The 23,107-nt window shown below is 61.1% G+C and overlaps 2 protein-coding genes across 3 annotated transcripts; both read left to right on the top strand.

Moving 5' to 3' along the window:
* Nucleotides 1-121: 121 nt before the first annotated feature.
* On the top strand, nucleotides 122-8,931 carry FFAR1 (free fatty acid receptor 1). The gene is made up of 14 exons (XM_090053804.1): nucleotides 122-879; nucleotides 1,990-2,083; nucleotides 2,191-2,549; nucleotides 3,527-3,639; nucleotides 3,895-4,308; nucleotides 4,837-5,142; nucleotides 5,293-5,346; nucleotides 5,551-5,817; nucleotides 6,033-6,104; nucleotides 6,705-6,956; nucleotides 7,050-7,328; nucleotides 7,505-7,592; nucleotides 7,721-7,829; nucleotides 8,089-8,931. The coding sequence occupies exons 1-14, from the start codon at nucleotides 122-124 to the stop codon at nucleotides 8,251-8,253; spliced, it is 3,330 nt and encodes a 1,109-aa protein (XP_089909930.1). The 3' UTR covers nucleotides 8,254-8,931.
* A 1,243-nt stretch (nucleotides 8,932-10,174) lies between these two features.
* Nucleotides 10,175-21,827, top strand: IGLON5 (IgLON family member 5). Of its 2 annotated transcripts, none has more exons than XM_090055430.1 (8): nucleotides 10,175-10,348; nucleotides 15,068-15,146; nucleotides 15,559-15,791; nucleotides 16,646-16,765; nucleotides 17,044-17,244; nucleotides 17,621-17,741; nucleotides 19,747-19,898; nucleotides 20,259-21,827. In XM_090055430.1, the coding sequence occupies exons 1-8, from the start codon at nucleotides 10,276-10,278 to the stop codon at nucleotides 20,357-20,359; spliced, it is 1,080 nt and encodes a 359-aa protein (XP_089911556.1). In that variant the 5' UTR covers nucleotides 10,175-10,275; the 3' UTR covers nucleotides 20,360-21,827. The 2 variants fall into 2 exon arrangements, with proteins under 2 accessions (XP_089911556.1, XP_089911557.1); XM_090055431.1 differs by having other exon boundaries at nucleotides 10,224-10,348; nucleotides 17,113-17,244.
* The last annotated feature ends 1,280 nt before the right edge of the window (nucleotides 21,828-23,107 follow it).

Genomic DNA, 23,107 nt, shown 5'->3' with positions numbered 1-23,107 from the left:
CTCATGCCCTTGGATGGCTCCTGGACACCGGGGTTCCCCTCATCCTGGGATGGGATGGGGCGGGGACTCTCCCGGATGCCTGGGTCCCCTCTCACCCCCCTCTCCTTCCCACAGGCCCACCATGCCCCCCCCGGACTGGCTGGGCCTGTGTGTGAACGCAGGGGCGGCCGCCTTGGGCCTGCCGGCGGTCGGCGCTGCCCTGTTCCGCTTGGCCCAGCTCCCCCCCAGCCCCAGCCGCATCTACCGCCTGCACCTACTGCTGGCCGACCTGGCGCTGGGCCTCTGCTTACCCCTGCGTGCCCTGGAAGCCGCCTGGCCTGGATGGGCCCCGCCGGGCCCCCTGTGCCCCCTGGCTGCCCTCGGACACCTGGGTTCCCTCTATGCCGCCGCCTGCTTCTCGGCTGCGCTCAGCGCTGGGCGCTACCTGGGTGCTGTCTACCCGCTGCCGTACCGGCGCTACCGTCAGCCCCGCTACTCCTGCTTCATCTGCGGGGGGCTCTGGGGGGTTGTGGGGGCCCATGGTCTAGCCCTGGTGGCTCTCGAGACCCCCACCACCTCCAATGGGACCCTGGCCTCAGTTTGCCCATCTGAGCCACACTTGAGCCTGCGCCTGGAGCTGTCCATGCTGCTCTACTTCATGCCGCTGGTGCTAGCAGCTTTCTGCACGGCCGGCTGCCTGCAGGCCTTGGCACGGTCCCGCCTGGGCCGGCGCCGTAAGCTGCGGGCCGCCCGCGTAGCGCTGGCCTCACTGGTCCTGCTGCTGGCCGCCTCGGGCCCCCACAACGTGGCGCACGTGGTGGGCTTTGCTCAGGGCCAGGACGTGGCCTGGCGACACCTGGCGCTACTGCCCGCTGCTGCCACTGCTGTGCTGGACCCACTGTTGGGCCTTGCGGCCGAGGGACGGGGAGCTGGGGGGTGTAGTGGGGGTGGGGGTGGGGGTGGGGGGGGTTTGCCGGTGGTGTTCCACCCCAGAGCTGGCTGCATCCGAGGGGGATAGGTGGGGTTGTGTCTGAGGGTTGTGTTGTTGCACCCCAGAGCTGGCAGAATCTGGATTTGATAGGTGATTTTATGTGTGGCCATTTGTATTGTTCCACCCCAGAGCTGGCTGCATCTTGGCTATGGGAGGGTTGTCTGTGTGCTGTTATGTGTGGCTGTATTGTTCTACCCCAGGGCTGGCTGCATCCTAGCATCATAGGTGGTGTTATGTGTGGCTGTTTCTATTGCTCCATGCCAGACCTGGCTGCATCCCAGAGTGATGTGAGCCCTTTCTATGTGCTGTTATATCTGGCCCTGCTCCACCCCAGAGCTGACTGCATCTGGCCAGCAAATGAGCCCTGTTTTGGATGGTGTTATCTGTGGCTGGGTCACCCCATTGCTCCACCCCAGAGCTGGCTGCATCTGGCTTATGGGAGGCCTTCCCATGTGCTGATACATGTGGCTGTCTCTCTCATTCCTCCACCCCAGAGCTGGCTGCATGTCAGTGGTGATTGAGCTCTATTATGTGTGCCGTTATATATGGCTGTCCCCCACCCCAGAGCTGGCTGCATTTCAGTGTGGAATGAGCCCTGTCCTATGTGTTTCCCCCTTATTGCCACACCCCAGAGCTGGCTGCAGCCTGGTGTTATGTGTGGCTGTGCCCCATCTTGCTCCACCCTGGAGCTGGCTGCATCTGGGGGTGAATGAACTCTGCTCTGTGTGGTGTTATCTGTGGCTGGTCCCTTGTGGTCCATCCCAGAACTGGCTGCAGGTTCCTGTTGGCTGAGGCTCGTTCTGTGTCTCCCCTACGCAGAAGTGGCTGCATCTCGGCGGCAAACAAACCCTGTTGCATGTGGCCACCACTCCACCCCAGAGCTGGCTGCATTGAAAGGCGGCCTTTTATGTGTTATGTGTAGACATTTCCCACCCCCACAACTGCCACCCCCGAGAGCTGGCTGCATCTGAGCCTCTGATGTCCGCTGTTGTATGTTCCCACCGGCTGCTCCTCCCCAGAGCTGGCCGCATCCCCAGCCGACAGCCCGGCTGCGGACGGAACTGTACGGGCTTTGTAATAAAGAAATCTCAGCTTGGATCTGGTTGTTGTCTCGTGAGTGCGGGGCTGGGCCCGGAGGCCCAGGGGGAGCAGGGCCCGGGCGCCTGGGCTCTCCAGCTCTAAAGCAGCGGGTTTAGGAAGGCGACAGCGGGGGGTGCTAGGACCGGGAGAGCAGGGGGCTGGGGACCCGGACACCCGGGTTCTCCCCCCAGCCAGGGCCCGACGGCTCTCGTGGGAAGGTGCTGAGCGCAGCCAGCGCCACATGTCACCCACTTCCCCTTCCGGCCGCGAGAGTAACCGGCCGTCCCGGGCCCTGGCCGCAGCCCTGTCCGGCCCGGGGTCCTCAGCCGGAGAGACCCCCCCACTTCCTTCCCAAACGGGCCCGGGCTGTTCCACTTGGCGCCAGCTGCTCCCCAGAGCTGGCCACAGCTGAGGCCGGACGTGTCCCCACTGGAGGCAGTGTCTCTGGGAAGCTGCTTCCAGCCGCTCCACCCCAGAGCTGGGTGCATCGGGGCACCAGGTAAGTTCCTCCACAAGGGCTGTTCTATGTGGCTGTTGCACCCCAGAGCTGGGCGCATCCCAGGCCCTGGATAGGACCCTCAGGGGCAGGCGACAGGGGCTGGAGGAGCCAGGGGCAGGTGGTTGGGAGCCAGGGCTGGGAGCCCAGATGCCTGGGTCCCTGGGGGGAAGTGGGGGCTGGGGGTGAGAGCAGGGGGAGCTGGGAGCCCAGACACCCAGCATCTCTGGGGGGTGAGAGCAGGGGGAGCTGGGAGCCCGGATGTCCGGGTTCCCGGGGGGGTGACACCTTGAGGGGGCCCAGGTGCCCGGGTTCCCGGGGGGGGGGGGTGACACCGTGGGGGGGCCCAGGCGCCCGGGTTCCCGGGGGGGTGACACCGTGGGGGGGCCCAGGCGTCCGGGCTCTCTGCGGCTCGGGGAGCGGAGCTGGGGGGAACTCGAGGGGGCCGATTTTTGTAGTGCGGTGCTACGAGCCATACGGTAATCCTCCTACTACCGTATTTCCAAGTATACCAGCGCAGCTGAATCTGGGGTCTGTCCAGCTCTGGGAGGGGAACGGGGGCTGCGGGGGGGGTGGGCGCCTGGACGGCTGGTTTGGGGGGGTCTGGACCTCAGTTCTCTTTCTAGCTGCACGGGGGGGACGGGGGGAAGAGGAAGTTTCCAGGAAGGGCGGGTGGGGCTGTTCTGAGACAACGTCTCCCCCAGCCCAGACTCCTACTTCTGCTTTCGGCTTCCGGCTCAACGTGTTCCCTCCGGTCCGGGGAGCCCCCCCAGCCCTGCCGGTACCCCTCGGTCCTGACCCGCCCCCTGCCCCTTCCTCCCTCCCCCACTCGGGGAAGCCCCGGGCGGGGGGAAGTTCCCTGCCTCAGCTCCCCTCGCAGGTGTGTTGGGGGGGCTGCAGCGCCTGGCCCCGCTCAGCCAGCTCTGGGCCGGGAGCCGGGCGCCTGGGTTGTCTCCTCCACCCTCTCTGGCTCTTTCCAGAGCCCTGGAGCTGGGCCGGGAGTCGGAGGACCGGGGCCCCGGCGGGGGGGCAGGAACTCGAGCTGCCCCCATAGCGATGCTGAGAGCCCTGATCCTCGCCCTGCTCTGGAGGGGTAAGAGCCGGGGGCTGGGGGCGGGAGTGAGGGGCACCGGGGCCACAGGGGGCTGCGGGCGGGAGTGGGGGCACCAGCTGTGGAGGTCTATATTGAGCGGATTCTTTTTGGTATTGGGTGGTGGAACCGGAGCGTGCTCCATCCACTCCATGCATTGACCTGGTATTACAGTGCTTCCAGGACCGGTGCAAAAAAACAGAAAAAAAAAAGAAAAAAGAAAAAAAAAAAGTCCATCCCAGCTCTCTGTCCCCGCAGGGTCCTTTCCCCAGCGGCCCCGATCCACCGACTACTCCTTGGCGGCGCCGGCCCAGATCACGGTCCAGCGCGGCGCCTGCGGCCGCATCCCCTGTCGCTTCACCTACCCCTCCTCGGCGGGTGCATCCTACCCCACGTCCACGCTCCACGGCTACTGGTTCAAGGACCCGGCCGATTATGTGTGGGGCTCCCCCATGGCCACCAGTGACCCATCTCGTGGTGTCTCAGCCGAGGCCCGGGGCCGGTTCCAGCTCTCGGAGGACCTGCAGGCCGGCGACTGCTCCCTGGTCATCCAGGATGTGCAGCCCAGCGACGCCGGGACCTATTCTTTCCGCGTGGAGCGAGGGCAGTTCAAATACACCTACAAGCCCAACAGTGAGCGGCAACACACCCAGCCCCAGGTCTCAGTGCTGGGTAAGGCGTCCCCCCTCCAGCCCCCAACCCTCCTTCCCCTCTGCCCCCGGCCTGCAGAGGCCTGGTCCTGGCCTGACCGGGGTGTGCTCACTGCCCCACCTGCCTCTTCCTCCCATAGGCCACTCTCCAAGGCCTACTTGGGACCCATATGCGCCCAGTTCTGGGGTGGAGCAGGTGGGGAATGGCCCAGGGGAACGGGGAAGCCAGCCCTTTGTCCCAGCTCTCCAGGTCTACTTGGAGCCAGGATGTGCCCAGCTCTGGGGGGGGTGAAACAATCTGCCCTGGTGTCCCCCTCCCCCATGCCAGCCAGAGCGCCCCCATCCCCTGGCCTCATTGGGCCTCTATATTGCAGCCAGCTCTGGGGAGGGGCAGATGCGGATAACCCCACCGTGGGGGAGGGCCAGTGCCCCTCGCATACCTCAGCCCCCGGCTCAATACATCTCACAATGCAGCCATGTCTGGAGTGGACCTTGGCCAAGTACAACACCTGCCACAACCGCCCCCCAACCCTCCTCTCTCTCCCCACAGACAAGCCCATCATCCAGGCGCCCTGGCTGGATGGGATCCCCGGGAAGCTGCGGGCTGGGACCGCAGTGAATGTAACGTGCCAGACCCCCAGCTCATGCTCCGAGACCCCCCCCAGCATGGCCTGGACGGGGCCCTTGGAGCTGCCTCTGGCCCCAGCGAGTCGGGACGCAGGGGGCACCACGTACAGCTCCGAGCATGGATTCAAGCCCGTCGCTGAGGATGATGGGAGGGACCTCGTCTGCCGTGTCTCCTACCCTGAACGCAGCGGGATCACGGTCCTGGCCAGCGTCCGGCTCCAGATCGTCTGTGAGTGCCCCCGTCGTTCCCCGGAGCTGCAGGGGACTCAGGTGTCCGGGCCCCCTGCTCTAACCCCGGCCCCCGCCCCTACCAGAGCGGGAGGAACCCAGGCCTGGTGTCCAGATTCCCGGCCTGATCCGCGCTCTGTGGTTCCCCCAGACCCACCCGGGACCCCGGAGATCAACGGGCCGCTGAGAAGAGACGGACATGCTGGTGAGGGGCTGGAAAGCGGGGCCACTGGCGGGGAGGGGACCCTCGCAGGCTAAGAGGGGCCTGGGCTGTTTGGGGGCTGGATGGGAGACCAGTGGAGGCTCCACCCCAGAGCAGCCACCCCCAGCACCGTGACACCCAGCCCCCCACCCCAGACCCAGCCGCATCTCCAAACCACCTTGGTCCTAATCGTTTCTTGCCTTCCAGAACCAGTCATGGCGGTGCTCGCGGGTGACCCACTTCTAGTGCCGGCCTGGGAGGGGGACGCACTCACCCTGACCTGCAGGGCTGGGGGCAAGCCCCCCGCCTCCGTGCACTGGACCCAGGGGGACAAGACCCTGAGAGACCCCGTCCAGGAGGGGCCAGCGCGCCTGGAGCTGCACAACTTCAGTGCTGCCAACACTGGGGTGTATTGGTGCCAGGCCCAGAACAGCTACGGGGCGGCCAACCGGAGCGTGCGGGTCACCATGCACTGTGAGGGCCCCAGGAGGGATTCGGGGGGCAGTGTGCTGTGGCCTACAGGGACCCCCAGGGGGAGCCAGAGGTGATGGAGCAACCAAACTGGGACCTGCTGTGGTCAATGGAGGCCACTAACGGGCCCTTCTGGGGTAGTTATGGCCTAGGGGGTGCTGGGTGGGGGGCAGAAAATCCAGGGTGGGGCAATAACCCTCCCCCTGTGTGTGTTTCAGATGCCCCCCGTGACCTGGACATTAATGTCTCCATCTCTGGAGCCAATGGAAGGAATTTCAAGGTTATTCAAGGTAACGGGGACCTCTGGCTCTGCCCCCCGGCACAGCACCCCTAGAGGGGAGGCCCTGGGGTGGGGGTGGGGGGCTCAGTGCCTCGACATGGGGGCATTGCAGTGGGTCTAGGGCCCAGAGTGGCTTCCATTGTGCATGGCCAGTTGGGTTGACACCATCCTGGCGCCCCCTGGAGGACCCTGTTGGCCACAGCATGGCACCCCCTAGAGCAGGGGCAGGCAATTATTTTGGGCAGAGGGCCGCTTACCAAAGTTTGGCAAGCCATTGAGGGCCACATCACGGGCAGCCAGATGCAGACAAAGATTAATTTTCTAAATTTTTTAGGAGCCCTGCGGGCTGGATAGACTGGCCTGGCAGGCTGTATGTGGCCCGCACATTTTGCCCACCCCTGCCCTAGAGCCCTCCCAGATCCAGAGAGGATGGTACACCCCCTCCTGGTTCCCAGAGGGATTGCAATGGGTCTCATGCCCCCAGGTGGCCCCCTTTGGCCACTGCAGCCTCCAGTTGGATTGATGCTGCCCAAGCGCCCCCTGGAGGACCCTGTTGACCATTGCTAGGGCCCAGCCAGGCTGTGCCTCAGTTTCCCTCCTTCTCTCCCAGGCAACAACTTGGAGCTGAAGGCTGTGGAGGGAGGCTCCATGTGGGCGCTGTGCTCTGTGGACAGCAGCCCCCCAGCCCGGCTCAGCTGGGGGTTAGGGGACCATGACCTCAACACCTTCCAGCTTCGAGAGGGGGGCAGTGGGGGCGTCCTGCAGCTGTTGAAGCTCCACCCCGAGCACACCAGGAACTACCAGTGCCAGGCCACCAATGACCTTGGGAGCAACCAGGCCAGCTTCAAGCTGGTGGTGGAGTGTGAGTGGGGGCCCGGATGCCTGGGTTCCCTGGGAGATGGGGGCTGGGAACCCGGACACCTGGGTTCCCTGACCCCCGCCCCGTCCCCCACAGACAGCCCCCGCCCAGCCGCCGGCCCTGATCCCGGCCTGTGGTGCAAGCACGAGCCTGGGGGGCTGCACTGCCACTGCTCCCTGCGGGCAGAGCCCCCAGCCGAGCTGCGCTGGGAGGTGAATGGGGCGACGGTGCCCGGCAAAGACCACCGGACCAAGGGGAACTGCACGGACAGTGCCATACACTGGGAGGGGCCTGGGGACCCCATCGTCGTCTGCATTGGCTCCAACTACCTCGGCTCCTACGCGCTGCAGGGGTCCGGCCTCGTCCTGCCTGCAGGTCAGCCCCCCCGCCCCCCTCAGACACCTGGGTTGTCTGTGGGGTGGGGGACCCAGATGCCTGAGTTCGATATGGGGGATAAGAGCCTGGACGCGTGGGGTCTCTGGGAGGGCTGGGCTGGGAGCCTGACACCTGGGACCCCAGGGCAACTCAGCCCCGCTCTGTGCCCTGAGCAGGGGGATCCTACAGGCTGCTGGGCCTGGGTGCAACGATAGGGGCCGGTGCCTTCCTCCTGCTCCTCCTCCTCCTCATCATCGCCCTCCTGTGAGTTCTGCTGGGGCAGGGGGCTGCGGGCCAGGAACAGGGCTGGGGGGGCAGGGGGCTGCAGGTCAGGTGTGAGGGGCACTGGCAGGGCTGGGATCTCACCCCATCCCCATCTTCTTTGCCCCTAGGCTCAGGGGCTGGCGATTAACTGCCCCCCAGAGGAGAAAGAAGCCCCCAGACCCTGGGGAGGCCCAGGCTGATGACATCAACCTCGACTATGGCAATGTCCCCACCAGGGTAGGTCCCCATCAAGGCCCCGGTGTTTTGTGGGTCAGGGGAGATCTGGGGTCCCCCATCCCAGTTTCCTGTGCAGTGCATTGTGGGTAGCGGGAGCCTGGACACCTGGGGTCTCTGCAGGTCTGGGGTGGTGGGGGGCTGGGGGGCCAGACACCTGAGTTCTCTCCCTGCTCTGGTAGGTCCCCAAGCCCAGTGCATCATGGGAAGACCCCCATTACCCCCCCTCCAATAAAGCCTCTCCCCTTCCCTCTCTCCCCAGGGCCCCCCCAACCCACCAGCCCCCCCGGGCCCCCACAGCCAGGACGAGACCCCCTACGCCAACATTGACTTCTCCCGCCTGCCGGCCCCTGGCACCCCCCGCGACACCCCAGCCACTGAGTACGCCCAGATTCGCTGCTTGGACCCCCGCCCGGGACGGACATGAGGGGCATCATCGGGGGCAGCTGGCGAGGGGGCTGGGGGTCAGGAATGAGGGGCACCAGCAGGGCCAGATGGGGCAGGTGGCACCAGCCCCATGGGGCTGCGGTTGGGAGTGAGCGGCACCCACCCCCTTGGGCTTGGGGGCAAGTGGCCAGGGAAATGGGAGTCCAGCCCCCCACGTACCCTATTATGGGAAAAGGGGTGGGACTTGGTCTGGACCTGATGCATTGTGGGTAGAATACCCCCCCCCCCCCCCCCCCCGCCTGAGATACCTGCCCTGGCCTGTTGTGGGCAGTAGGGAGTCCAATACGCACCCCACCCCGTCCTATCTACTTGGGCCTGATGCATTGTGGGTAACGGGCCTCCCTTGACCTTTACCCTAAGACTCATGTATGGTGGGAACCCCCCCAGGAGCTGCCCCAGGGCATTGTAGGAAGGCATCCCCTGCGGCCCAGGGCATTGTGGGTAAGACCTGGGATCCCCCTGCCCTTTCCTTTGGGGGCTCCAGGCTGGTGCCTTGTGGGCAGATATTGATCCCTGAGTCCTCCAGAAGCCTGGCGAGGTATCCCAGGATGCTTTGCAGTGGCCCCAGGCTTAGGAGGGGGGCTCCTTACGATATAACTTATTGGTATTTTGTGGCGTGAACGACCCAAAAACGCAATAAAAAATCCAAGAAAATGCCCCCAAAGCCCTGCTCTGATGTCATTTATCTTTAGCTCCCTCCCTTCCAGCAGCGGGGACAGCCCAGGGGTCGGGGCCTCCAGAAGCCCCCCATTTCACAACCCGCCGCAGCCTGAGGCAAGGCTGCAAACCGGATGCCTGGGATCCTTGCCCCCATTGGGACCTTGGTGGGGGGTCTCCCCTCCTAGTGCCCCCCAGGCCATGACATCCCCCCAGTGGCCCCCGGGGCATGGCAGGGGGGTGTTGCTGTGAGTCTAGCACCCCCTAGTTGCCCCCATTGGCCACGGCAGCCCCCAGCTGTGTTGGTGCTGCCTTGGTGTCTCAGGTGGTTGCAGTTGGCCACTTCCCCATGTCCTCCTAGCACAGCGCCCCCTAGTGCTCCCCAGGTGAGTCCACCCCAGTTCCAGCCCATGACTGGGAGCACTGGGGACGCCCCATGCCTGACATTGCTGTGCCCTTGTGGGGGGAGGAGGAGGGGCTGGGACACCTGAGTTCCCTCCCTCACACTGCCACCCCCACTCCTGTTATATGCAGCCGTTCACAGTTGTTCCACCCCAGAATCAGCTGCATTTCTGTTCCAGGGAAAAGCTATGGGGCGGGGGAGGAGATCTGTTGGGTAAAAGCTTAATTAGGAACAGAGCAGGGGTTGGGGGTTGCAGCCCCCCAGATGCTTGGGGGGCAGCGAGGATTGGGACCCCAGACACCTGGGTTCTCTGGGGAGGGAGTGGGGGGATGATGGGTGCCCGGATGCATGGGTTCTCTCTAGACTCACCCCTGCCTCGGTCACCCGCCCCCCCCATTCCCCCTCCACTACCGTAAGGCACCTAATAGCGCAGAAATGCCAAAGCTCCCTGCAGTCTGAGCCCTGCCTGGGGGCAAGGGGGGGGCCCGGATGCCTGGGTCCGTTGCCTGACTCTCGACCCTGCCCCCCCCCCCCGTCCCCCTCCGCTCCCAGAGCTGGAGACAACCCAGGCGTCCCGGCTGCTGTGTGTGTGTGTGTTGGGGGGGAGGGGGCTGCGGGGTTCCCCCCCTCATCCCTGCTGCAGTAACAAAGACCCCCTCTGCTGTCACCCTGGCTGCTCTGCCATTGGCTGCCCCCCCAGCTAATTTGCATGCCCCGCCTCCTCCAGGCTTTCCATTGGTCCCTGGTTGACTGCTCACCTGCCTGTCAAAGCTGCCCCCCCACAATGTTCCCCCCCATTGCATCCCCCCCCAATAGCATGTCCTGATGTGATGCACCAGGGCTGGCTCTGGGCTGCCAGGCTCCAGCCGCGTGTCCGGGCCTTGCACACGCGTGTGCAAGCGTGTGGCAGCGTGTGCGTGGGGGGGACACGTGTGGGGGTGCATGGGGGGGGCCATGGGGCAGCCCCGGCATGACCGGCTCCTGCTGAGATTGGCCTTCCTCCTCCTCTCGCAAGGTAAGGTGGCCCGGGTGCCAGGGGTCTTTAGGGGGACCCTTCTGGACGCCTGGGTTCTCTAGGGGGCCTGTGCTCTTTGGGGGCGTCCTGGATGTCTGCAATCTGGGGGGTCCCTCTGGCAGGGTTGGGGGGGCTGGGTGCCAGAGTTCTCCGGGATCTTGAGGGGTCCCCCAGACACCTGGGGTCTATGTGGTGGGGTGTCCTGGATGACTGGGGTCTGAAGTGGGGGGTCTTGGACACTTGGGTTCTGCAAGTGATGGGGCTCCCGGACACCTGGGTTCTCTGGGTGGATGTCTTGCAGGGAGGGGGCCTGGACGCTTGGGTTTTTTGGGTTGGGGGGGTCCCTGGATATCTGGGCTCTCTGGGTGGCTGTATTGCAGGGAGGGGGCCCGGATGGCCTGGGTTCTTTGCTGCATTGGGGGGGGGCGGTCTCTGAGGTGTGTGATGGTGTCTGGGCCTTGCAAGGGGCCTCGGTATATGCATGGGGGTGTCCCTGGACGCTTGGTTTCCATGTGCTGCGGTGGCGGGTGGCACGCAGCAGCCCGGACACCTGGGCTCCTTGCGTGCGTGCACTCAAACTGCACCACGGAGCCGGGGGCGCCGGGGGGCCTGCGCGTGTCGGACTGCAGCACAGCGCTCGGGACACGCGCCGGTGCGTGTGTGTGTGCGTGGGGGGGATTGCAGAACCCAACCACGGTGATGGGCATGCTGCGTGTGTGTAGGGGGGCTTGGGGGCAGTGGGAGACACAGGGGTGTGTGTGTAGACTGTGTGTTTATTGTGTATGTGTGTGTAGCTGGAGGGCAGTGGGAGACAAGTGCGTATAGATTGTGTGTTGAGTGTGTAGGTAGAGGATAGTGGGGGACAGGTGTGTGTGGATTGTATGTTGATTTTATGTGTGTGTATAGATTATGCGTTGTGTGTATAGCTGGAAGGTAGTGGGGGACACAGGTGTGTGTGTAAATTGTATGTGTGTGTGTAGCTGGAGGGCAGTGGGGGACAGTTGTTTTGGAGATTGTTGATTGTGTGTGTATAGACTGTGTGGGCAGTGGGGGACACAAATGAGTGTGTGTGTGTAGATTGTGTGTAGCTGGATTGCACCATAAAATATTGGTGTTGCAATCAATGGGATACACTGTGGTGTGTGTGTGTGTGGGGGGGGGGTGTCTGTGTATACCTGGATTACAGAGGGATACACAGGTGGGTGGGTGTAGTTTGAGTGTGAGGGATACACAAATGTGTGTGTGTGTGTGTGTGCATCCTGGACACCAAGGATGTGTGTGTGTGTGTGTGTGTGTGTGTGTAGTTCGATGGCAGTGGTACACAAGTGTGCATGTGTGTAGTTAGATTTTGGGGGCTACACAAGTGGGTGTATGTGTGTACCTGGATTGCAATGAGATGCATGGGAGTGTGTGTGGAGGGGGGGAGGTGTCCTGGCTGCCTGGGTTCTGCGTGTGTAGGTGTGGCTGGGTATTGACATGGGCTACACATGTGTGTGTTTTTGCAGTTTGAGGGTGAGGCAAAACACAATTGTTTGGGTGTTTGTGCGGCAGGATTAGAGAGTGCATATGTGTGTCCTAGATGCCTGGTGTGTGTGCATGCATGTGCACATGTGTGTGTCTCCCAGATGCCTGGATTTGTTGTGTGTATGTATCAAATGTGTGTGTGCGTGTGTGTGTCCTGGACACCTGGGTTCCACGTTATGAGAACACACCACCTAGCCATGCCTGTGTGTGCGGTCAGAATGCACAATCCAGTCAGTGCGTGTGTGTGTGACACTTGTGTCATCTGAGCTGATCCGGGGCTGGCACAGAGGACTGGAGGTGTGTGTGTGCCCTGGACACCTGAGTTCTATGTGTCTGAGCTGCATAGGTCTCTTGGGTTAACTCCCTGATACACAGTGATTTGTGTGGGGATGTGCGCCTGTCTTTGCAAGACATTATATTGTGTGTGTAACTGTGTGTGTGCCTGTTTCTGTGTGTTTGTGTGTGTGGCCCTGAAGTGCTGGTGATTGTGCATGTGTGTGTGTCCTGTCCATCCACATCCATGAGTGTGGTTCTGCAATGGTGAGATGCACAGTTTGGATGTTTGCATGTCCCAGATGCCTGCGCATGGTGTCCTGGATATGTGTATGTGTGCATGTGTGAGACACACACACCTGGGTGCCCTGTGTGTGTGTCCCTGATGCCTGGGGGTGTGTGCATGTGCACGCATATGTATCCATCCTACGCATCCTATCCATCCTCCTCTGGAGGAGTCCGTGCCCATCCCAGCAGCTCGGGAAGGGGGGGCACAACATCTGGCCTTCAGAGGATGGATAGAAAGAGGAAGGGCTCCTGAAGGAGGTGGAGATGCTGGGGCTGGGGGGAGGGTCATAGCGGGGGATGTGGACCGAGGTGGGTTGGGGTGGATGGACAGGTGTTGAGAAGCGGGGACGGATGGAGGTACCTGGGGATGGACAGACATGGGGATGGATGGGTGGACACAGAGATGGATGGGTAGCAGGTTATAGGGATGGATAGATGGGTGGGTGGACATGAGGATGGAGGGATGGGTATTGAGAGGTGGATGGCTGGATGGACAGCTGGACATGGATGTGGGTAAATGGATGGGAATGGACACATGAATGGATGGATAGATAGCTTATAGAGATGGGTGGGTGGGTGGGTGGATGGACACGGGTGAGTTGATAGTTACTGAGGTGGACAGATAACTTGGCATCTATGAAGATAGAGTGCCTGATGGACAGATGGATGTATGGACATGAAGATGGGTGGATGGACGGACGAATATATGGACATGGGGATGGGTGGATGGTTGGATAGATGGGTTATAGGGATGGGTGGAGGATTGGGTGGATGGATGGACAGACGCAGAGTGGTGGGAGTTGGGACAGGTAGGTGGGTGCATGGATGGATGAGTGGGGGTGTAGAGACAGATGGGTGGCCAGAGGGACAAGAAGGGTCCATCCCTGAGAAGGCTGGGATGGACTCTCCTCCCTGCTCCACCCGGATCTTCCCGATCCGCGCTGCTCGGGGTTGGGGGCTGCTGGGGCAGGTCGAGCGTGGCGGTGTCACTCCCAGCCCCCAGGACCTGCCCTTGCGGTGGTGGCAGGGGCACAGGGACTGGGTGGGGGGAGGTGGCGATGGCCATGGGGCTGGGATTGCCAAGGTGGACATCGGTGGCATCGTTGCTGTGGCCCCCACTGACGGGCGGCAGTGCCGCTGGTCTACAGCCGGGGCTGACAGACATGGCGATGGATGCGTGGCTGGTTATGGAGCTGGGCAAATGGCTGCATGGACAGACATGAAGAAGGGATGGACGGACATGAAGATGGCTGGCTGGCGAGGCTGCTTGTCGGCGCGGCGGTTCCCGGTTCGCTCGCCTCGCCGCTGCGGCTTGTCGGCCCAGCGCGGCCTCGGGGCGAGGCCCGGCACGCGGTCACCGCGGCCCTCGCACCCCAGCGCCGGTGTCCCAGGGTGCCGCGCGGGCCGTGCTGGGCGGGTGTGGCAGGGGCGGGGCATCAGCCGGGTCACCCCGTCTCCATGACGGCCCGTCTGTCCTACCGCCTCCCCTCCCCCTCCCCCGGTCGTCCTGAAAGAGCCTCCACAGCCGCCCTCCCCCCGCTGCCTTACCCGCCCGCTCCCGCTCCCGCTCCCTGCTCGGCTTCTCGCTCGCCGCCCGCGCCCGGCCCGGCCCATCCCCGCGGGCGCCAGGCCAGGGCGGGGCCGGCAGCGCGGACCCGGCTCTCGCGGGGGCAGCCTGGGTTGGCGCCCCTCCGAAGGGGGCAGGCGTGACGGGCGCGTGCGCTCCCGCAGGCCCAGTCACGCGCACACGCGTGAGCAGGAGAGCACCCGGGCCTCGGGGCCCCCGCGCCAGGCGCCGCAGCAGGAGCTGGAGGGGCCGGCGCGGGCGGAGACGTGAACCGAGAAATCGCTCCAAGGCGGCTCTGCCGCAGGCCTCGCGCTGCGGTTCTCGGGCGGCGCGACCCGGGCAAAGCCGCGCGGGCGGGAGTGTGCGTGTGTGTGTGTCTTGCATACCGGGCGGTCCTGGACGCCTGGGGGATGTGCGTGTGTCTCGGAGGGCGGGGTTCTCTGTGTCTGCGCGTGTAAGTGTGTGTCCTGGACACCTGCGGGGCCGGAGGGGGTGTGCCCTGGACACCTGGCTCCCTGCATGAGTACACCTCGCACTATGTGCGTGCAGGGCTCTCGACCCCTACGCACACGGGCGTGCACACACACACACTCCCATGGCACGAGATTATAGTTTTCCTGGTGTGTATGTGCATGTGTGTATGTCCCACACACCTCTGTTCTGCGTGTATGTGTGCACCAGGTGCTGACCCCTCCCACGCATGTGCGCGCACCCCCCCCCCCCCCAGTTAGAGGCAGTAATGAGGATGGCTCATTATATGAATAATTTCTTCTAATTTTTCCCCTGTCTCCGTGTTTTCTTTCTGCCCGCAAACCCTTGGGCTGCAGGGGGACAATCCAGGCTCCCAGCCCCCCATCTGCCCCAAACCACCTTCACTGCATTGCAGTTTGCAGAGCCGCCCAGCACCTCCTCACGCTAATTAGCCAAGACCTTGCTAAATGCCACGTGGGCTGCGGGGTGGGAGTGAGGGGCACGGGCAGGGCTGAGGGGCGAGAGGGGGGAGCTGGGGACCTGGACGCCTGGGCTCCCTGGCCATCCCCCTCCACTGACGCTTCCCCGTCCTGCAGGGCTGCTGGTGCGGGGCCTCGACTACAACCAGCCACCTGAGAACTACACCGTGTGCCAGGGCGACAACGCCACGCTGAGGTGAGTGCCTGCACCCCGAGACCCCAGGCAGGGGGTGGGCCCTGCGGGTCGGGAGTGAGGAACACCAGCTGGGTGCGGGGCGGCTGCAGGTCTGGGGTGGAGGGCACCAGGCTGTCGGGGATAGAAAATCCAGGGGCCCGGGCCCCCCGGGTGGATAGAGGCCCCAGGCGTCCGGGCCCCCGGGTGGATAGAGGTGCCAGGTGTCTGGGCCCCCAGATGGATAGAGGCCCCAGGGGTTTGGGCCCCTGGAGTGGGGAGACTCCAGGCATCTGGGCCCCCCCGGTGGCTAGGGACCCCAGGGGCTTAGGGAGGGAGACCCCATGTGTCAGTGGGTCAGAAGGGGGGAGGCCCCAGGTGTGGCGGGGGACTAGACCCCCCGCCATGCCACACTGACCCAGCCACCCTGGCTCAGCTGTGCCATCGACACGGAGGTGACCCGTGTGGCCTGGCTGAACCGCTCCAACATCCTCTTCGCTGGGCGCGACAAATGGTCACTGGACCCACGCGTGCAGCTCCTGGCGCACAGCGCTGCCGAGTTTGCCATCGCCATCGCCCGTGTGGACGCCTATGATGAGGGGCTTTACACCTGCTCCTTCCAGACCCGCCTGCGCCCCCACACTGCCCAGCTCTACCTCATTGTGCACGGTGCGCCATGGGGGTGGCAGGGCCTGCTGGGGTGGCCTGCTGAGCAGGGGGAGGGATCTGGGAAAGGAGGGGCTTGTGGAGGAAGGGAATGAGTCTATGGGGCAGGGGTGGGGCATATAGGACTGCAGGTGGGGTCTTTGGGGCAGGGGGAGTGGTCTACGGGGAAAGGAGCGGGACCACCAAACCTGTGGAGCAGGAGGTGGGGCCAATAGGGCATGGGGCAGTGGGTGGGGCTTATGGGGAGGGGCCTATGGAGTAGGGGGAGGGGTCTGGGGCAGGAGGGTGGGGCTATGGAAGAGAGGAGTGGCCCGGGGGAGGAGGTGGGGTCCTTGGTGGCAGGGGGCGGGGCCTGTTGGCTAGGGGCTGTGGCCTGGGGTGGGGCCTATGGAACAGGAGGTGGGGACTGGGAAGGTGGTGCAGCCTGTGCACCAAGGGCGGGGCCTCTGGAGGAGGCGATCTAAGAGGCCTGGGGAGAGCCAGGGCAAGACCTGAGGTCCTGCCTCCCCCTGGCCCTGCTTCCTTCTTCCCCAGTTTGGCAGCAATGAGGCACCTGGAGATGGGACAATGGGAGCTGATTGGCTGGGGGGGGAGGGCGGAGCTGGCACCTGGCCCATAGTTCTCCTTGATTGGCCGGAAGGAAGGCAGCAGCAACGGCCAATCAGAAGGCAACAATATGCCTCATTAGCAGCTTTATTCCAGTCTGAAGTACATGAGTCAGGGGTTAACTCCTTCCTGCCTGCTGCCAGGAGTCTGCTGCTGGGTGCCAGGGCTGGAGGAGCTGGCTCTGGAGAGGCCAGCCTGGGATTAAGGGTTCCAGGGGTGCTCATTCATGTGTCATTCCCCCCACTGCCCAGTCCCTCCCCGGATAACGAACATCTCGTCCTCGGTGACAGTGAACGAGGGCAGCAACGTCAACCTGCTCTGCCTGGCTGCTGGCAAACCCGAGCCCAGCGTCACCTGGCAGCAGCTGAAAGGTAGGGGGCCGGGGGGACAGGGTGCCCCTCACTCCCAACCTGCTGCCTGCTGCCCCCGGCCCTGCTGGTGCCCCTGACTTCCTACCTGCAGCCCCTGCCCCCCAGCCCTGCCAGTGCCCCTCGGTCCTGACCCATAGCCCTCCTGAACCCCAGCCCTGCTGGTGCCCCTCACTTCTAATCCACAGCCCCCTGCCCCGCCCCCCCGGCCCAGTGTCTGAGGAGGTCGATAACGGAGGTGTCATTGTGTGTGTGTGTTGCGTGTTTCTCTCGTGCGTAAGTCTGTGTTTGTGTCTGTCTCCGGGCCCCCCCTGCCCTGCCCCTGCCCCTCCTCCCCCATCCCCCCACAGACGGCTTCACCAGCGAGGGCGAGTACCTGGAGATCACAGGGATCACGCGGGAGCAGGCCGGCGAGTACAAGTGCATCACAGACAACGGTGTTGCCGCCCCCGACAGCCGCACCGTGCTGGTCACTGTCAACTGTGAGTGACCCTGCTGGGGCATCCAGCTCCGGGGTGGAGCGGCCTAGTGGAACAGGGTAGACCCTAACCCCAGAGCCAGCTGATGTCCGTGAATCAAGGCATCTGCCCTGCTCCTGGGTTAATTCAGCCCCATGATGTAGCCAGCGGTGGAGCAGCTGGCTGTACCATTCCCCAAGAAGGGGGAAATCCTCTCCCAGAACTGGATGGTTCCCCTCACTACCAACTTGCAGCCCCCTTGGTACTGAGACAGCCCCCCAGCTTGGAGTGGATGAAGCAGTTGTCCCTAGGGGAGATGGGTCCTCAAGAAACCCAGCACCCAGGTTTGGGGTAGGATTGTGGCCCCCACCTCTGAACTCTTCCCTCCCTCCCCCCACAGACCCACCGGTCATCTCAGAGACGAAGAACTTAAATCCCGCCCTGGGTAAGTCGGCCATCCTGCGCTGTGAGGCCATGGCCGTGCCCCCTGCCAACTTCGAGTGGTACAAGGATGACAAGCTGTGAGTAATGAGCCTCCCCATTGGCCAGCAGGGAGGCTGTGCAGCATGATTGGTGTTTGGTTGGTTGGTTGATTGGTTGGTTGTTTGGCGAGTTGGTGGCTCATTGCATTGACCACTTGTTGAGTGGTTGGTTGCATGCTGAGTGTGTTGGTTGGTCAGTTGTCAGTGGGTTACATCATAGTGAAAGCCCTTCATTGGTGGGTTGTTGAGTTGATTGGGCATTGGATTGGTTTGTTGGATTGGTTGTTGGTCGTGATGGTTGTGGGTTGAGCCGGTTTGTGGTTGGTTGTGGGTTGGGTGAGTTGGTTAGTTGGTGGTTGCTTTGGTTCATGGCTGGGGTCATTCATTGGTGGGTTGTCATGTTGACTGGATATTGAATAGCATTGCGTGGGCTGACCCAGTTGGTTCATTGCATTGGTTTGTTGTGGATTGGGTGTGTTGGCTCATTGTTGCTTGCATTGGTTCAAGGCTGATGTCATTCACTGGTGGATCATTGCATTGACCAGGCATTGAATAAGGTTGTTGGGTGGATTGAGCTAGTTGGTGGTTCATTGCTTTGGTTGGTTGTGGATTGTTGTTGTTTGCACTGGGTCATGGCTGGGGTCATTCGTGGCTGGGTTGTTGCATTGACTGGGCATTGAATAGGGTTGTTGGTTGTGAGTTGATGGTTGAGCTGGTTGGTTGTGGTTTATTTGTTCATGGTGGTCATTCATTAGTGGGTCGTTGCATTGAATGGGCATTGAATAGGGTTGTTGGGTGGGTTGAGCTTTTTGGTGGTTTATTGCATTGGTTGACTGTAGATCAGGTATGTTGGCTTGTTGTTGGGTGCATTGGCTCATGGCTGAGGTCATGCATTGGTGGGTAATTGTATTGACTGGGCATTGAATAGGGTTGTTGGGTGGGTTGTTGGTCACATTGGTTGTGGGTTGCATTGGTTCATGGCTGGGGTCATTCACTGGTGGGCATTAAATCTGATGATGAATCAATGAGTTTGTTGGGTGGGTTGGTTGGTTGTGTTCATTGTGGGCAGAGCTGGTTGGTGGTTTATGTTGGCTGGTTATTGGTGGATCTCTTTGCTCTTGGGTCCATTGGTATCTTGGGTTGACTGTTGCGAACCCTTTGTTGGTTTATCTGGGGTGTTTAGCTGCTGATTGGTTGCGTCAGTTGAGTAGGGCTCACTAGCTGTTGGGTTGCGTTGGTTATTGGGTAGGCAGATGGTTTATTGAATGGAGTATTGGCTGGTGGTTGATTATGGGTTGAGCTGGTTGGTAGTTCATTGTATTTGCTGGTTATGATGTGGGTTGGCTGAGTGGTTGCCTTGCCTGATGGTTGTATCTCATTGTGGTTGGTTGCAGGGTGGTTGGGTTGAGTGGGTGGGTAGGGGGAGGTATGGGTAGGTGGCTGGGGTAGGGTGATATGGGCAGGGTGGTTGGGTTGAGGGTGGCATTGATCAGTGGCTGTTTGGGTTGAGGATAGGATGGGGCTTGGGTTGAGGGTTGATTGGATTGAGGGTGGGTTGATTGGGTGGAGGGATTGGGTTCATGGGGGGTGAGTTGACAATTAGGGGGCTTGACAAGGATGGGTGGAGGATTGTTTGGCTTGATGGGGTGGGTTGATGATTGGGTGGGGGTTGGGCTGGGGGTTGATTGGATTGATGGGGGGTGAATTGGTGATTGGGTATGGGCTTGGGTTGTCTGTTGATTGGATTGATAAAGGAGTGGGTTCATGATTGGGTGGGTGGTTGGGTTGATCATTGATTGAATTGATGGGGGGGATGATGATTGGGTAGGGGGGTTGAGTTGATGGGGGGGGTGGGTTGACCATTGGGTTGATGGAGATCAATTGATGACTGGGTGGGGGCTTGGGTGGAGGGATGATTGGGTTGATGGTGCGGGGTCCTTGGTTGGGTTGAGGGTTGGGGGTGGGCTGACAATTGGGTAGAGGGTTGATGGGGGTGGGTTGCTGGCTGATTGGCTGGGTGGGTTGACAGTTCCTGCCCCTGCAGGCTGACTGGGCACCTGGAGGGACTGGAGATCCGCAACGAGCGCACACGTTCCATGCTGCACTTCGCCAACGTCAGCGCCTGGCACTACGGCAACTACACCTGCTTGGCCTCCAACAAGCTGGGCACCTCCAGCATCAGCCTGCGACTCATCCGTACGTCCCCCCGCCCCCGCCCCCCTCCCTGGGCTGGGAGGACCCAGGCGTCTGGGCTCCCAACCCCCGCTGCTCTCACCCTACTGCCACCCCCCAACCCCCTGAGCGGAGGAGGACCCAGGCATCTGGGCTCTCAGTGCCCCCTGATCCCACCCCTGGACCCCCTTCCCCCCTCAGAGCTGGAGAGAACCCAGGTGTCTAGGCTCCCAGCCCCCCTGCTCTCACTTCCAGACCCCTCTCCACTCCTAGCACTGGGGAGGACCCACGTGTCCAGCCTCCCAGCCCCATCCTTCCTCTGTTCACCCAGACTTAGGAAACAACCCAAGTGTCCTGACCCGCCTCCCCCTCACTCTCTTGCAGGCCCTGATGCCCTGGAGAGCGCGGCTGGGCTGGGCCTGGGGTCTCCTGTTGTCTTGGGGCTGCTGGCGTCGGCCTTTGTGACCCTGCTGCTGAGGCTCTAGGGGTGGCAGCGGCGCCGGGGACTCCCCATCCAAGGGCTTTAGGCGCGCGAGCGAGGGGAAGAGGAGCCGGGACCTGCTCCCGCGGCGCCGGAGGGAGAGTGAGAGAGAGAGAGAGAGAACGAGGGGAAAAAAAAAAAAGAAAAAAAAAAAGCAAGGAAAAATACAAAAAAAAACCACCCAACACTGTGAAGGAACCAAAACCCCATGAATTCACCCTGAACCCGAGCCATCTGCATCGCTGTCCTGCTGCCAGAGAGACTGCGTTGGAGCACCCTGAAAGGGTTAAGGACCACCAGCCTTGCCCTGTGGAGCCCCGCCCACTCCTGGCAAGCCCTGCCCATGCCCCTGGGAGGGGTTTGAGAGGGTGCCTGGTAAGCCCCGCCCTACTGGGGGGAGCATGCCCCCCTCCTGGCTTTGGCAGAGCAGGGAGTGAAAGGGTTAAGGTCCGGGAGTGAGGCTCCACCCCCCCCCCCATCCTGACTGAAGCCCTGCCCTCCCATCCTAGACCCCTGTCTGGGAATGAAAGAATTAAGAGCTGTAGGTAAGGCTCCGCCCCTGTCCTGCCTGAAGCCTGCCTTTCCAGCCTGGTTCCGCCCCCATCTGCCTGCTTTGGGAGCCAATGGCTTAAGAGCTCTGACTGTCTTTTGCTGAAGCCCCACCCCCCTCTGCCTGTTTTGGACAACTTCTTCCAGAGCCAACCCCCCCACAAGCTCCACCCCGCTTAGGCCATCAGTGGGCTTGAAAGGGCCAGCCATACCCTGTAGCCCCACCCCAACCTCATAAGCTCCACCCCCCCCACCAGTTAGGGTGGATTATGTAGCCTCCTGTCAGTGTGTGTGGGGGTGTAATCTGGATGCACTGGTGGAACAGAGGTTAATAAAAGTAAGCCCTGCCCCCTCCCATAGGGTTCACTGGCCTTTTAGGGGATTCAGGAGCCACAAACTTCCCCCACTGGCTGAATTTTGGGAGGTGGACATTTCCACTCTTGGGAGAGGCCGAGAATTTCCTTCCCAGGCTAAATTTTGTTGGTTAAAAAATCCCCTTTGGTTGTGGAGGGAGATGAAGCTGGGAGAGGGACCTGGGGGGACTGAGGACCCCCCCTCATTAGCTGGAAAGACCTTGGAGGGGTTGAAAATAGCATTTTTTTTCCTTGCTCCATGTTTGAAAATGGCATTGGTTTTCCCCATTTAAGCTATAAATTCCCCTTATTGCCTGGATCTTGGAGCACCAGTCGGAGAGATCTTGGAGGGGTTGAAAATAGCAGTTTTTTTTCTGGGAGCTGGGATTGAAAATTGCATTGATCCCACTTTGCAGCTGATGAGCCCCCTTGTTTCTCCATGATCTAGGATTGAAAATAGCATTGATTTTACCCAGTTTTGGGGCACCCCCATTGGCCAGATCCTGGAGCTTAACATGTCGCCGGTCAGGGACCTTTTGGAGGAGTTGAAAATGGCATCTTGTTACGTGCTCTGTGTTTCAAAGTGGCATTGGTTTTTTCACCCCATTTGAGCCAGGAGTTCCCCACATTGGTTGAAAACTGGACTGAAAATCCCCTCCAACAATAACATTTTTAAACGGGGGGTTGAAAATGGCATCAGTTTTTCCCCCATTTGACGCAGTAATTCCCCTCAATGGTTGAAAATTGGACTGAAAATTCTCCAATGGTGAGCTAGTGCAGTCGGGGTTGAAAATAGCATTGTTTTTTCCGTTTTCTTAGAGCCAAACATGTTATAGGTTGGAGAGATCTTGGAGGGACTGAAAATGGCATCTTTTCCCTATGATCTGGGGCTGAAAATGGTACTGGTTTTGCCTAGTTTGGGGTTTCCAGATCCCCCTTACTGTTTGGATCTTGGAGTTGAATGTCTCACAGTTTCAAGAGATCTTGGAGAGGTTGAAAATGGCATCTTTTTCCTTGGTCCATTTTTGAAAATGGTACTGGTTTTTCCCCATTTCAGTCAGAATTTCCCCTCAGCTGAAAATTGGGCTGAAAATCCCCTCCAATAGAATGGTGTTTTCATAGGGGGTTGAAAATAGCACTGGTTTTACCCCATTTTGGGGCTGAGAATCCCCTTCATTGGCCTGATCGCAGAGCCAAATATGCCACTAATTGGAGAGATCTTAAAGGGGTTGAAAATAGCATTTTTTTCTGTGATCTGAGGTTGAAACTTGCATTGGTCGATCACACTTGGTGGATCAAAATCACCCTTGTGGGCTGGATCATGGAGCCAACCATGTTGTGTTGGAGAGCTCTTGGAGGGGTTAAAAATGGTGTAATTTTCATTGCTCTGGGTTTGAAAATGGCATTGGTTTTCCCCCATTTGAGTCAGAAATTCCCTTTGTTGGCTGAAAATTGGACTGAAAAATCCCCTCCAACAGTGACATTTTGTAGGGGGTTGAAAATGGCGCTGGCTTTTCCCTGTTTTGAGACTGAAGACCCCCCTCATTGGCTGGATCTCAGAGCCAAACCTGTTGCAGGTCAGAGACGTCTTGGAGGAGTTGAAAAATAGCATTTTTTTCCCCCATGATGTAGGGTTGAAAATGGCATTGGTTGATCCCACTTTGCACTTGAAAATCCCATTCATTGGCTGGATGCTGGAGCGGAACATGTCACCGGTCAGAGAGATTTTTAGAGGGTTGAAAATACCATTGGTTTCCCATGATTTGAGCAGTGAATCCCCCTCATTGGCTAAAAATTGGACTGAAAATCCCTCTTCAATGGTGACATGTTCTTGGTGGTTGAAAATGGTG

Source organism: Crocodylus siamensis, chromosome 6 (assembly GCF_052110815.1).
Source record: "Crocodylus siamensis isolate JL-2025a chromosome 6, ASM5211081v1, whole genome shotgun sequence".
Classification (NCBI taxonomy): Eukaryota; Metazoa; Chordata; order Crocodylia; family Crocodylidae; genus Crocodylus; species Crocodylus siamensis.
Note: the sequence above shows the minus strand (reverse complement) of the source record. Positions and strands in the feature narration are given on the sequence as shown.

Coding starts and splice junctions, on each gene's coding strand:
- FFAR1 (XM_090053804.1), top strand. CDS start 122: ATGCCCCCCCCGGACTGGCTGGGCCTGTGTGTGAACGCAGGGGCGGCC. Junction 2,084..2,190: donor TTGGATCTGGTTGTTGTCTC/GTGAGTGCGGGG, acceptor GGGGGGTGCTAG/GACCGGGAGAGCAGGGGGCT. Junction 5,347..5,550: donor GAGAAGAGACGGACATGCTG/GTGAGGGGCTGG, acceptor CTTGCCTTCCAG/AACCAGTCATGGCGGTGCTC.
- IGLON5 (XM_090055430.1), top strand. CDS start 10,276: ATGGGGGGGGCCATGGGGCAGCCCCGGCATGACCGGCTCCTGCTGAGA. Junction 15,792..16,645: donor GCTCTACCTCATTGTGCACG/GTGCGCCATGGG, acceptor CCCACTGCCCAG/TCCCTCCCCGGATAACGAAC. Junction 17,245..17,620: donor CGTGCTGGTCACTGTCAACT/GTGAGTGACCCT, acceptor CTCCCCCCACAG/ACCCACCGGTCATCTCAGAG.